The following is a 14,220-nucleotide window of genomic DNA, read 5'->3' as shown; positions in this document are numbered from 1 at the left end:
GGCAGGCGGATTTCTGAGTTCGAGGCCAGCCTGGTCTACAAAGTGAGTTCCAGGACAGCCAAGGCTACACAGAGAAACCCTGTCTCGAAAAACAAACAAAAAAACAAAACAAAAAAAAAACTTTTAGATTTATTTATTCTATTTGTTATGAGTGCTTTACTCACATGTATGTCTATGCACCAAATACATGCTTAGTGCCTGAGAAGGTCAGAAGAGGGTATTGTATCTCCTGGAACTAGAGTGATGGATGGTTGTGAGTCACCATGTGAGTGCTGGGGTTCAGACCCAGGTCCTCTACAACAATGGCAGGCGTTTTTATCTGCAGAGCCATTGCTCCATCCCCTCCGCCTGGTTTTTATTTTCTTGAGACAGGGTCTCTCTACATAGCCCTGGCTATCCTAAACCTCACTATGTAGACCTGGCTGTCCTCAAACTCAGAGATCCACTTGCCCCTGCCCGCAGATTGTAAGATTAGAGGCATGCACCATCACCCTCTACTTTCCACCTTAGATTTTGAAACAGGGACTCTCACTGAACCTGGAGGTCCCTAATGTGGGTGGCGGGCTGGCCAGTCACCTCTAGGGATCCACCTGTCACCAGCCCCCCACCCTCCCAGTGTTAGGGCTACAGATGTGGGCCAGGCATCTGAGCTCAGGTCCTTGGGTTTGGCAGCAGTAAGTTTTATCAACTGAGGCATCTCCCCAGCCCCTTTTATGGTTTTAGACAGGGTCTCTCTATTAACCCCAGGCTGCCCTGGAACTCATGATTCTCCTTCAGTTTCCCCACCTGCCCATCTATGCTTTACTACCTCAGGAATTCCCACAGTGCTTTCCATAAGAGCTGGACTTGTCTACTTTTAAATGAAGCCCCACTTGTCACAGCTTTTAAACCACGACCTTGCTTTTCTTCTCTCTAACTTTTACTCTACCTTTTCCAATATTAAGAATAATTAATATGTTGCTATTAACCCACACTCAAAATCTCTAAAATAGGATTTAAAAGTAGCTGCCAAGCCAAGACTCTCCAGTATCCTGTGCTGGGGGAAGATGCAAAGTGGAAAGGAGCCTGAAGATTGGTCCATTCTTAGTATAAAACTCCCAGACAAACCCCACCAGCCACTCTCGACTCTGCTGACGTAGGTGATCCGAGTGAGCACAGAGAACTCATAGCTGAAGCATTATGGCTGAAGGACAGATGCGGGTGGGAGCCTTGACCAGGACTGTGGGGGACCTCCCTGTGGGGATGGGACACCGATGCTGCTGGAGAGCTTGGAACTGAGAGGGTCACGTGAGGGTGAGGCGAGAGTGAGCTCCCCGGGTGTGCTGGACACCTGTCCCCGCAGAGGGTACAAAGGTCCTGTTTTGTTCAAACACACTCAAGGTTCATGTTCTCAGTTCAAGTAAACACAGACAGGGGGGATTTACGGACAGACTTGATGTCGTCCTAGTTTCGTTTCTGTTGCTGTGTTTAAAATATCATGACAAAAGCACGGTAGGGGAAGATGGTTATTTGGGCTTCAGTTACAGGTTTATGGTTCATCCACACAGGGAAATGAAGGCGGCAAGAACTGAAAAGCCAGACACGTCATCCACAGTTAGGATCAGAGGGAGATGAATGCATGCATGCTTAGCTCCTCCATGCTTACACAGTCCAAGCCCCTTGCCTAAGGGATGACGCCACCCAGGGTGGGCCTAGTTGTCACGTGTTAATTAACAATCAAGACAATCTCCCACAGACATACCCACAGTCCAACTTGAACTGGGGAATCCCTAACTAGGACTCTCATCCTAGGTGATTCTAGGTTGTGCCAAGTTGACCATTAAAACTCATCAGCAGACTTGAGAAATTGAAGATCTTCCTAGAGTAACTGAAGACCAGATAAACACCTCTAATTTTGTAGGAAGTGGGGAGTATGCGTTGGGGTGCCAACTAAGAGAGGTCATGGCAGAAGAGTAATGAGTTTGAGGCCAGACTAGGCTCCACAAGGAGACCCTATCTCAAAGCACCAAAACCAAAGCAATATAAAGACAAAGTCTGTCTCATTCTGTAGGTTGAGTATGGGATGTCCAGGCCCTTTCTCTAGAGCCTGCACAGTTCACTGTGCCCTGTTTGGGCTCCTAAAGCCCAGCCTAAAACCTAGCCATAATGTCCCTACTGTCTATAAACATTCCATTCAGCAGATTCTTTCCATAGTTCCTTTGTCCCCTGGAATGCCTTATCTTGAGGGATTTCCCTCCCCTCCCCAAGGTGAGAGAGAGCAAGGGCTATGGGGGAAGCCAGGGTTGGTTTAGATTCTAAGCACAGACTATGGTTCCAAATAAGGTCTTGTGGGCAAGGCAGAGGCCTCACTGTATCTTCAAATATTAGCCATGTGTGTGTGTGTGTGTGTGTGTGTGTTGGCCCCATTCCCCTTGGGTAAATCTATATGTATTTAAACTTCATTTCCTCATGGGCATAGCAAGGCAGAAACAAGGCTAGGTTAGCTTGTGATAAGAGGGGAAAGAGGTAACCTGGACTAGAGAGAGAGGCTAGGAGGACCAAAGGTCTTAAAAGGTAAGGGGATGTAACTAGATACTCAAGGGCTGGGACCAGAGTTTATTCTCTACAAGCCAATCAAAGATGCCTGGGCAGTGGCATGTCCCCTGTGTGGGGTATTACACAGGTGACCAGGGTGTTTTGTAGTTAGGGCCACAGCTGGGCTAGCAGTTACTTGAGAAAATGTTTTTACTTAAAAACCACTGACTTCTCTCTTGGGCCCACGAGGTAACTAAAAGCAGACTGGAGGGCAGGCATCTCCGCGGTCACTGCTCATCTGTCCTCTGTACTTTGGGTCAGACTCCCAGTGAGCTCTGCAGACAGGCACGTTAAACAGCTCAAGGAAATCCTCTAAAAACTGCCAGGCCAATACCCACCACAGGTCACCCACCTTCTAGGCTGAGGACACAATGATAACAGTGGTCGTCCTGAGCCTGCAGTCACTTTGGATTTGGAAACAGCAGCACTTCACAGACAGACCTCATAGATCGCCCCGAAGCCCAAATCACCTTTTCATGGGAACGGGCTTGTCTCTCTGGAGACAAAGATTTCTCCATTTTGTCCTAAGGAACCTGAATCTGGACGATCTGCAGGGTCATATGGGGATGAAGAGTGCTTGACCATGCATACCCCTCACCCTGCTCAGGTCTTCCCTTGCTATAATAAAGTCATGTTAGTAGCTAGAAGACGAACTGTTCACTTTCTATCTGCCCCTAAAGGGCCACTGTGACACAAACCCTTTCCTGTCTTTTCACGGTTGCTGTTACCACGGGAGCAGGTGGTGTGGGATCTTACTGTGTGGGAACCCCTAAGGCTGGGTGTCTGTTGGGGACTCTTGTTTCGTTAGGACCTGGAATTACATTCCCAACCACTGTGAGATGGTTAGCTGGGAAGAGTCCCATCTTGGTGCCAGAGGCGTGGTATTGCAGAAGAAATCTCTAAGGCAGAAGTTCTCGACCTGTGGACTGTGATCCCTTTAGGGGTTAAATGACAGGGGTCACATGACAAATATCCTGCGTGTCGGATGTTTACAGTATGATTCATCACAGTAGTGAAATTACAGTCCCGAAGTAGCAACAAAGATAATTGTATAGGTGGGGATCATCACAACATGAGGCGCTGCATTAAAGGGTGGCAGCATTGGGAAGGTTGAGAGCCACTGCCTAAGAGGGCCAAGGAAGACAGTCAGTGTCTAAGCCACAGGATATGCGCCACACCCAAAAGAGCAGCAAGCTTCCAGTGGTTTCTGCCATCTGAGGAAGCTGTGTCCTTGTGACCTAGTGCCCACGTAGACCCCGGGGCGTAAGAAATAGCCGCTGACAAGAGCAGGGTAAGGAAGAAGGAAACAAGAGAGCCACTGGAGAGCCTGACCAGGTGGGAGTCCCAAACATTGACTGTATGCAGCTTGGTTTGTGTACGGTGTGAGAATCTCTGTGTTAAAGTGAGATCGTGTACTGGTGATGCTGCGATTCACAGTGACGGCCCTGAGAACACAAAGAAACTGCTCTGTCACAGCTCCACACTGCCAACTTCTGATTTAGTTTTCAAATTAGGAAATTATCAGACAGTCACCAAATTATTTTTCTGGGAAATGAGCTAATGGATTATCTATTTTGTTGTTATTATATTTTCTACCACGCAGGATGCTTTAACAAAAGGTTGTGTGTGTGTGTGTGTGTGTGTGTGTGCCCATGTACATTTGCATGCACCAGGGCAGTCCCTGTGCAGTCCAGAAGTTTTTGGATCCCCTGGAGTTAAAGGTTGTCACACGGGTGTGTGGGTGCTGGGAACCACACTGGTGTCCTCTGGGAAAGCAAGCCGAAGCTCTTGACCACTGAGCTATCTTTCCAGCCTGCAGACGGGCATTTTAGAACCAGAGCGGAAGCTAAAGCCGCTCCCGCCAGCCTGGCTCTGGCTCTGGGCCGCCTGGCTTGGCTCTCACCCCACCAGCTCTCTGGGCGTCACCTGCGTTCTGCTCCATGCTTTCCTTGATGCCGTCAAGGAGCTCCTGGGCGTCATCCACGTTCTCTTCCTCCTCCTCCTCTTCGCCTTCCTCTTCTCCTTCCACTGACTCCTTGGGTGCAACAATCGCCTCCTGTATGCCACGAGAGTAATCAGGCTGACTATGCCTGGCACTCGGGGTACCGCTTAGTCATCTGGCTCTTGAGCCTGGGAAAAGCCTAGGTTGGGAGTTATCAGGTCACCGATGTCATGCACGAATCTGCGGGATGTGTGCATCTCCCAAGATGGATAGGGGGCCTTAAGGCTTTCCTTAACTCTACTTAGGAGAGCGGTGCTATATTCTGTGCTAACTCCACAACCACCTAGGAGTTACTAATTACTATCCAAGGCACCGATTCTTTCTTTCTTTCTTTCTTTCTTTCTTTCTTTCTTTCTTTCTTTCTTTCTTTCTTTCTTTCTTTCTTTCTTTCTTTCTTTCTTCTTTTGGAGACAGGATTTCTCTGTATAGTTCTGGCTGTCCTGGAACTCACTCTGTAGACCAGGCTGGCTTCAAACTCAGAAATCTGCTTGCCTCTGCCTCCCAAGTGCTGGGATTAAAGGCATGGGCCACCACTGCCTGGCTTTTTTTTTTTTTTTTTTTAGATTTATTTTATCTTCTTTCTTTCTTTCTTTCTTTCTTTCTTTCTTTCTTTCTTCTTTTGGAGACAGGATTTCTCTGTATAGTTCTGGCTGTCCTGGAACTCACTCTGTAGACCAGGCTGGCCTCGAACTCAGAAATCCGCCTGCCTCTGCCTCCCAAGTGCTGGGCAGCACCCAGTTTGTACTTTACTTGAAGGGAACACATTTGGATAAAACTCGAAATTTAAACCGAGGTGTAGCCATGTGGTACATCACATGCTTAGCATGAACAAAGCCCTGGGTTCCATCCCTAGGGCCCCTTTAATGACCTTTCGTGGTTACTTATAGGAGCAAATCTTGGTCTTACCGCTTTTAAAAGATAATAAATAGTCTGATACTAGACTGAGAAAAATACAATAAGTTTTAAAACTAAACAAAACTAAAAATGTTCCAGCCCACAGGGAGAAGATGAGATGCACTTGGGATAGGCTGGAGGCAGAACCCCAACAGAGTATCTGAGCCCGTTACCAGTTTGGCTATGGCTTCAGCAATCACATCCTTCATCTTGATGTGATGCAGTTTGTAGTACTTGGCCAGCTCTTCAGAGATGCTGGATTTTCCCACAGCAGGAGGACCAAGGATGCAGATCTTGATTGGCTGAAAGAGAACGGACAATATGTCTCTTAGGGCTTAGGAGATAGAAGGAGTATCATTTCAGGACTGTGTTCTTTTCCAGGTCTCTGGACCCTTTAGTCTGACTTCAGCAACTCAGCCAAGACCCCTGACTATTCTATCTGTGGTAGTTTGCACAGTATGGCCCCCATAGGCTCACGTGTGTGAAGGCTTGGCCATAGGGAGGTGTACTATTAGGAGCTGTGGCCTTGTTGGAATAGGTGTGACCTTGTTGGAGGAAGTTTGTCTCTGGGGGGCGGGCTTTGAGATCTTGCAAAGGTCAGTCTGGCCAGTATGTCACAGTCTCCTTCTACTTTCAGACCCATATGTAGAGTTCTCAGCTCCTTCTTCAGCACCATGTCTGCCAACATACATCCATGTTTCCTATTATGACAATAATGGACTAAACCTCTAAAACTGTAAGCCAGCCACAATTACATTTTTGCCTTTCTGAGTTGTTATGGCCATGGCGTCTCTTTACAACAATAGAAACCCAAACTAAGACACCCTGCTACTGTGATTGCTACCCCATCATCCTGAAGATGCCTGCCCCCTATCAAGGTAGCTTAGAGTCATTCACTCCTTAAGAATTTAATAGCGGGCTGGTGAGATGGCTCAGTGGGTAAGAGCACCCGACTGCTCTTCCGAAGGTCAGGAGTTCAAATCCCAGCAACCACATGGTGGCTCACAACCATCCGTAACAAGATCTGACTCCCTCGAGTCTGGAGTGTCTGAAGACAGCTACAGTGTACTTACATATAATAAATAAATAAATCTTTAAAAAAAGTAAAAAAAAAAAAAAAAGAATTTAATAGCATCAGTGTTCTGACTTGGGCCAGTGGAGAATATGGAACTCAAGCCATGCTCAGGATGTTGGGCGTGGTGGTACATGCTAGCTAGTAGTCCCAGGACTAGATCATGGAGGCAGGGGGATCACAAGGTCAAGGCCAGGCCCAACAAACCAGAGAGAAACAAGCCAGGGTGTGTCATGTAAGACTGTCTAAAAATCAAACAAACAATGAAGAATGATAGAGAAAAGAGAGAAAACACCCATGTGCCCAGGAACACCTACAGGTATTCAAGGTTTTCATGCCACCAGTTTCATTTGTCCTGGACCATTCTTAAGAAGACAAGAATTTATGGTTCAGGGCATGGCATCCTACATTGTAACTTAGATATCTCTGGACTGAACTTGGTCTTCAGTAGTTTAATTTATTTTGATTCTTAAAAAAAAAAAAAAAAAAGATCTATGTATCTTTCTATTTCTCATTTATTCCAGACAAGTGCTCCCTTCGTAGTCCAGGCTGGCCTTGAACTTGTGAACATCTTGCTTCTTTCTCCCTTTTGATCATTTTGTTAAAACCACTACTTTTGTGCTGGGACATGTCTTTAATCCCAGCACTCAGGAGGCAGATCTCTATAAATTCAAGTCCAGTCTGGTCTACAAAGCAAATCCAGGACAGCTAGGGCTTGTTATACAGAGAAACCCTGTCTCCAAAAACCAAAACCAAGAACCAGCCAGCCAAACAAACAAACAAACAAACAAACACTTTTTCCTGTTTGAGGAGGTTAGAGAGTTCAAGACTACCTGGGCTACAGCACAAGATCCTGTCTTTAAAACAAAATAAAGGGGTCAGGTGTGGTGGCGCACGCCTTTAATCCCAGCACTCAGGAGGCAGAGGCAAGCAGATTTCTGAGTTCGAGGCCAGCCTGGTCTACAAAGTGAGCTCCAGGACAACCAGGGCTATACAGAGAAACCCTGTCTCAAAAAACCAAATAAATAAAAAAATAAAGAAGAGGGGGCAGGAGGAAGAAGGCAGGCAGGCTTGCCTGAATGCTAAAGGTGCTATGGCATCCATAAGCAGTTAGCAAATACTTTCATCTAACAGAAATATAAAATATCAATAACAAACAATCATTTCTTCCAACAAGTTGCGAGAAACTATGGCCTAGCATTTTGCAAGTTGTATTTTAGAGCCCCAGTGATGGAAAGAATTTCCACTGGCTGTGTCTGTAAGCCTAAAGAACACATTGTTTCACCCAGAACTTCCCAGTCATCAGTTGGTTGCCTTGGACACCCTTGATAAGCATGAACACTGAAGTGGATCTGAGTGCCTGGAGTTACTGTTCCTGTCTGGTGAGGGGTGATAGGTGAGTACCAAGAGGCCAGGCAGTGGTGGAGGCGGGACAGGGCCATGCTGGATCCCAAGATGGGTTTGCTGAAGTCACCAGCATGAAACCCAGCTGTCAACTGAGTAGGTGGGTTGGTCTGCCTGGTCTGTCCATAGACCAAGAGTGAATCCTGCTTCCTGGGCCGGGTTGGCCTTATCCAGGACTAAAACCAGAAATAGTAGTCTATCCCTTTGTCCATACTGACCAGTTTGTTATGATCGATGCTCACTCCTTAATTGTTCTTACATTGGGCTTACAAGTTTTAATGCGATACATGTGCCAATTATAAGACCGGAGAAACAAGGCAAACGTGAACCGTGTGCTTAGACGTTCTAACGTGGAAACCCTCCCGCTGGTACGGAGACGCCAGCAGTGAGTTCCACAGACTTTACATCCAAAGCGGGGGGAAACCGTAAGCTATGGTGGTTACCAGTAATCCCCGGCTTTGCTTGTACTCTTTGAGGATGTTGTTGATGTTCTCCACGAAGCCTGTTTGGGCGACCCAGCGGATGTTAAAGTTCTCCTTCACAAACAGGGCTTCCATCCTCAGGTTGACCAGCAGGTGGTCGAGGTACTCTTGCTGAGGGCAAGGGGGAGAGTGTCGTGTTATCATCTGACCGTCATCTCGGACAAAATCGCTACAGTTGCTAAGGAAAGCTGTGTCTGTGCGCTGAGGAGGGAAGTCGATCAGCCGGGCACTAAGTGTCTACAGAGCACCTGCTATTTATTCCTGCGTCAGCAACCTCAGCACCGTCCAGCGCGTCCTGGAGATGGGAGCCTGGGCTTCGCCTATTCCCTTTACTGATTGGCTACAGCCCCGGCCCTGAGATATTTTTAAAGGCTCTTCAAATCTGTTCTCTGGAGCGAGCAGCTCCCGTTTTTCCTTTAGTCTAACAGCTCGAGAGTACGAAGGCACTGGACTGCAAGCTACAACTCTTTTCAGTCCTCCCCTTCCCTCTCCACACATTCGTTTCTCCTTTCCTTTCTAAGACTCAGACTCACGTAGCCCAGGTTAGCCTTGAAGTCACTTTGTAGCTCCGACTCTTGACAAGTCTGGCTCCCATCCCCAGGTGCTAGGATCACAGGTACATACCACCATGCCTACGCTTGCCACCACCCCGCCACCAGTGCTGGCAAGGGAATCCAGAGCCTTGGATATGCTTAGTAAGCGCTTCATACTCCGCTCCATCCTTAGCCTTCTGAGACTTTCCTTCTGTTGTGTGGTGCTGGATCCTGGTCAATGCCTTGCCCAGGCTAGCTCACTCCACTGAGCTCACTCCCCAGCCTTTTTTATTTTGATGAAGGGTTTCACTTAGTTGCCAGGCTAGCCTGGAGCTCACTCCTGTAGCCTGGGCTGGCCATGGAGTCAGATCCTTCTGCTTCTGCCTCCCTAGTAGCTATACGTCCATCAAGCCTGGCCCTAGCCCTTTAAACTAAATTTAAATTTTTATTATTTACTGTATACATTTTGTCTTTATTTTGTTTGTTTGTGAGACAGGGTCTTACATAGCCCAGGCTGGCTAATGATATACCTTTGAACTGCTGATCCTTCTGCCACTACCTAGGGTGTGGGGGTTACAAACAGTCACTACTACACCAGCTAGCATCTACTTTTTAAAAAATAATGCAATCTCATGGTTGATCCTCTTTAATAAGTATAGAGGAAAAAATTCTCTAACCCACAGCCTACCCACCCCCATCCCATTATGCCCCTTTAATATTATTCAGGGAAACAGTTCTTGAAAACAATGTTTTTTCCTTATACTGACTGTCAAGTCCTTTGTCAGGAAAGCATTTTCTTTGGGCACCTTCTGGATCTTTCCAGGGCCGGTATTTTTGCTGATGCACTGTTAGGGGGAGAAACAGAGAGGTACTATTTGGTTCACTTACAAGGTTTGACACAAGACTCAAGTGAATGTGAACGTGACCAAGCAGGCAAGTTATGAGACATTTTCAAAACAGTACACTTATCATACCCTCACGTGTTCTGAAAACACCCAGGAGCAGAGATGAGCAAGGCTTGGTCTCTGCCCTCAGGGACCATGGAGGTCCAGGAAGGACACAGTCATGTGCATGGATCACTGCCCTGTGGGATGCTTCCGGCCGGACAAACAGAGTCCATGCAGCTCTCTGTTAGACACATGTGGAGAACCTGTTGTTTTTTAGACTGTGCTCCTGCCCTGAGCTCCACCAGACCAGAGCAAAACAAAATGGAGTCCCTCAGGCTAAGGGTCATATAAGCAAGTGAAATGGAAGGATGCTTCCCACCAAGGGACAGACTCCATAGTAGATCGTTTTTCTCTCTCTCCTGAAAACTGCAAATTCCTTCTGTTTTAACCCTTAGATGGAAAAAAGATGTAACCAGGAAAGACCTGACACTACCCCTACAGTGTTTTTTTTTATTATTATTGTTTTTGTGTATGGGTTGGGGAATGGATTTGTATGTTGGGGAGTGGGGGGGGTGCCAACTTCAATTCCTACTATTTTACCATAGCTCAGTGGGGGCTATTATTGCCTGAACTCACGAATTAAGAATAAAAGCCGAATAGTTCTATCAGCAAACTTGCCAGTAATTTTATCTTTAGGCATTCCGAGTATTTGTGCCCTCCTCTTCCCTATTCACACATTGAAATTTTAACCCCTGAGATAGAAGTGTCTGATGGAGGAGGCAGAGGCAGAGGCAGATAGATCATGACAGTGACAGTGGAATCCCTGTAAAGAAGGGCAGTGCCCTCATCACAGGATCCTGGGAGAGTCCCCGGTCTCTCTCCCATGTGAGGTGCACGAAGAAATGTGCCATCTGTGAGGCCTTCAGCAGCCACCAGATCTGCCAATGCTTGACCTTGGACTTTGTACCCTACCCCCCCACCACCACCACCCCCAAACATGAGTGCCACATGCCCATGTTTCCTGACCTTCCAACTTTGTACATTCTGTTACAGTAATCCATACAGACAAAGGTACATGGAGGAGAGACACAGCTTTGGGTGGGTGAGTGGACTCCTTGCCAAGCCCTGGGAACCTGCGTCGAATCCCTGGGATCCACGTGGTGGAAGAAGAAAGCCAACTCTGAAAAGTTGTCCTCTGACCTCAAGGTGTGCAGTGAGGCCTGGTGTGCACAGTGCACACTAAATGAATGTAATAAAGATTTAAAGAGTGTTTGGAGATGTCTGATCTGAGAGGAGAGAGAGAGAGAGAGGGAGGAAGGCTACAGAGGAAGATCCTGGAATTGAATCTTAAAGTTAAGCTCCAAGGAGCCAAGTGAGGGCCAGAGGGGGCCACAGCAGGCAGCTGGGCCAGCTGGGCCATGGGCTGGTTGAACAATCTGAGGTTGCCTGACCTGTGGAGAGCTGGGAGGTGGGGGGGTCACTTGGCAAGAATTTGGCATTGGGCCAGGACATGGAAGTAAGCTCAGGCAGGAATCTGATTTGGGAATAGAACAAAGAAGTAGGCTTCAGGCAAGAATTTGACTTTGGGCTAGGGCAGGGAAGTAGGTTCAGATATCCTGATCATCCTGATAAGTTCTTAGAAACACTGATCCAAGGACTGCAACAACAGTGATAAGGTAAAAAGTTTATTGTCTTGCTTGTTCCTTGACCTATAACTGACCTCTTACTTGCATGTAATTAAAATGTTATAAAAGTAGAATTAGGAAAAAATAAGCCCCCCTCAGCCTTAGAACTGGCTGGGATCCAGTTGTTGTCTGATTGTCTTGTTCTTTTTAATCCTTGCTCCTGCCCTGGAGAACCTGTGGACACGCTGAGCTGGCTTGGTCACTGACCCCTGTCTAGAGAGCCTAGAAGTGCCTGTGGGTTGAATGGCCCTCTCTATCAGTTCTGCAGGCCAAGTGTCACAGACTCCGGCATACCTTCGGTGATGACCTCCGTTCCCTCCCTGTGGATCCAATGGCGGCCTTTCTTGCTTTCTTACAGATGCATATTAGACAAAGGTCTTTGGGGGAATAACTTCCCATGGCTCAGGCTGCAGTCCACAGCCAGTTAATTTGAGGCTTAAGGCCATTTTATTTTATGTGTTCCCAAGCCCTTGCTAGCATAGGAAGTCAGTAACTAGCATCCAGAGTGTACAGCTACTCAAGCTAAGCCCGTCAGGGTGTGAGGACACAGACCTTGACGAGGTCTTCCAAGGTGTGCACAGCCTCATCCACAGCCACCAGGTAGTGAAGCTTGGGCACGTGGTCTATGATGTTCTGGATCACTCTGTAGAGCAAGGGGCACATTAATCAGACAGGAAGAGACAGTGAGATAAACAGACCTCGCCCCCCCTCCTGTCCCCGGACCAGGGAGGTGCTTGGTGGTACTTTGATAAGGGGGTCTCATGGTCCACCAAGAAAGGGTAGGGGCTACTATCTGTAGTATACAGATGAAGGGGGTAGGGGGATGAAAAGGCTAGGTGACATGTCCCAGACTGAAGAACTCCTGGCAAAGACAGCCAGGTCTGAAGACAGAAACATTTGTGTCCCAAACCTATTTTCTTTGTGACTTATTTTTCTGTTTCTTTGTTTCACTTTTTATCATATTATTGTTGTTGCAATCACTGTTATCATTATTCTGACCTATCCCTTGAGCTCAAGGCCTTGCATGCTAGGCAGGCATGCTACCGCTGACCACCACACCCCCAGTTCTCTCTTTTTGTCTACTTACTTATTTTGAGACAGGATCTCACTCAATTGACCAGGCTAGCTTTATCCTTGCTCAGGCAGGCCCTGAACTTTTTGATCCTCCTGCCTCAGTGTCCTCGGTAACTATTGTTACAGAACCACTTGGTCAGATGCAACCTGGTTTCTAAGTATATATATTTCTCAACTCCAGGAAGAGGACCTGACCCAGGCTTCACATCAAGAAGGCTTGTCCACCCCATGGCTCACTTGAATCTCACAACTGTGCTTGGGGTCAGTGATTTGCAAAGTGAGATGCAGACTCTAGATTTTGGCAACTGTCTTAAGGAAGTCATGCAGAGGTGACCTGCCTCAATGACTAACAATGAGTTCAACACTCTTGTCGGACAGCTGCTGTGACTGTCCCCATCTGATGATGAGAGACATTATGGTTTGAGGCAGATCCTTGTAGTTGTAGAAAAGATAGGGGCTGGAAGTCCACCACAGTGGCCTGTTAGTTCTACGGGAGTCTTAGGTTCTTCTTCAGTAAAATGAAATTAAAATGTGCACATCTAAAACTTCATTTGGCTCCCGGTAGAGTGAATGTCCAGCCTGTGCCTGGACCTGGGCTCGACCCCCCCCGGCCCTGGAAATGAGAAAAGCAGCAATAAGTGTTCATTTCCCATCTATTTCATGTCAACATCGTAGAGGATTGTAGCCATCAGTTCTCATTCCTCTGGTAAATGATTCAGTCTTCAAAATAATCTGCAGGATGAAAGAAGGTGTAACTGCAAGGGGAAAGGGCCCCACAAAAGAAGAGGAAAAGAAATCACCCTGCAGGGGCTGGAGATGGCTCAGTGATTAAGAGCACTCACTGGTCCTGAGTTCAATCGCCAACAACCACATGGTGGTTCACAACCATCTGTAATGGGATCCGATGCCTTCTTCTGGCGTGTCTGAAGACAGCTACAGTGTACTCATATACATAAAGAAATCACCCTATAATGGATCTTGATAAGTAAGATGTTGGGCCGGAGAGAAGGCTCAGTGGTTAAGAGCACTGACTGTTCTTCCAAAGGTCCTGAGTTCAAATCCCAGCAACCACATGGTGGCTTACAACCATCTCTAATGAGATCTGATGCCCTCTTCTGGTGTGTCTGAAGACAGCTACAGTGTACTCATATACATAAAGAAATCACCCTATAATGGATCTTGATAAGTAAGATGTTGGGCCGGAGAGAAGGCTCAGTGGTTAAGAGCACTGACTGTTCTTCCAAAGGTCCTGAGTTCAAATCCCAGCAACCACACGGTGGCTCACAACCATCTCTAATATAATAAATAAATAAATCTTAAAAAAAATTAAATAGGATGTTAAGGACTAGTGGAAATCAGGTGTATGGATCCCCTCCCCCACCCTCTTCTCCTCCTCTGTGTAACTGTTAACATCTAAGGCCTGCTTGCCCTGGAGTATTTTTCTTGTAATCACAAAGATATAAAGGACTTGTGTGTGGAGTATTTGGTTTGAAGAATGTTAAAAGATTGGCTGAGCCGGGCGTGGTGGCGCATGCCTTTAATCCCAGCACTCGGGAGGCAGAGGCAGGTGGATTTCTGAGTTCAAGGCCAGCCTGGTCTACGAAGTGAGTGCC

At 47.1% G+C, this 14,220-nt stretch overlaps 1 protein-coding gene across 2 annotated transcripts in view; it reads right to left on the bottom strand.

The window, feature by feature from the left end:
- The window catches only part of Ak7 (adenylate kinase 7), a 77,033-nt gene that overhangs the window by 29,652 nt on the left and 33,161 nt on the right, over positions 1–14,220 (bottom strand). For both annotated transcript variants that reach the window (XM_021179123.1, XM_021179124.1), the window contains exons 8-12: positions 12,086–12,176; positions 9,729–9,806; positions 8,390–8,539; positions 5,644–5,772; positions 4,501–4,630 (exon numbers count right to left, since the gene is read on the bottom strand). In XM_021179123.1, the coding sequence (XP_021034782.1) occupies positions 4,501–4,630; positions 5,644–5,772; positions 8,390–8,539; positions 9,729–9,806; positions 12,086–12,176 (578 nt within the window). The remainder of the gene's footprint in view (positions 1–4,500; positions 4,631–5,643; positions 5,773–8,389; positions 8,540–9,728; positions 9,807–12,085; positions 12,177–14,220) is intronic.

The sequence above is a fragment of the Mus caroli genome, chromosome 12 (assembly GCF_900094665.2).
Source record: "Mus caroli chromosome 12, CAROLI_EIJ_v1.1, whole genome shotgun sequence".
Lineage (NCBI taxonomy): Eukaryota > Metazoa > Chordata > Mammalia > Rodentia > Muridae > Mus > Mus caroli.
Note: the sequence above shows the minus strand (reverse complement) of the source record. Positions and strands in the feature narration are given on the sequence as shown.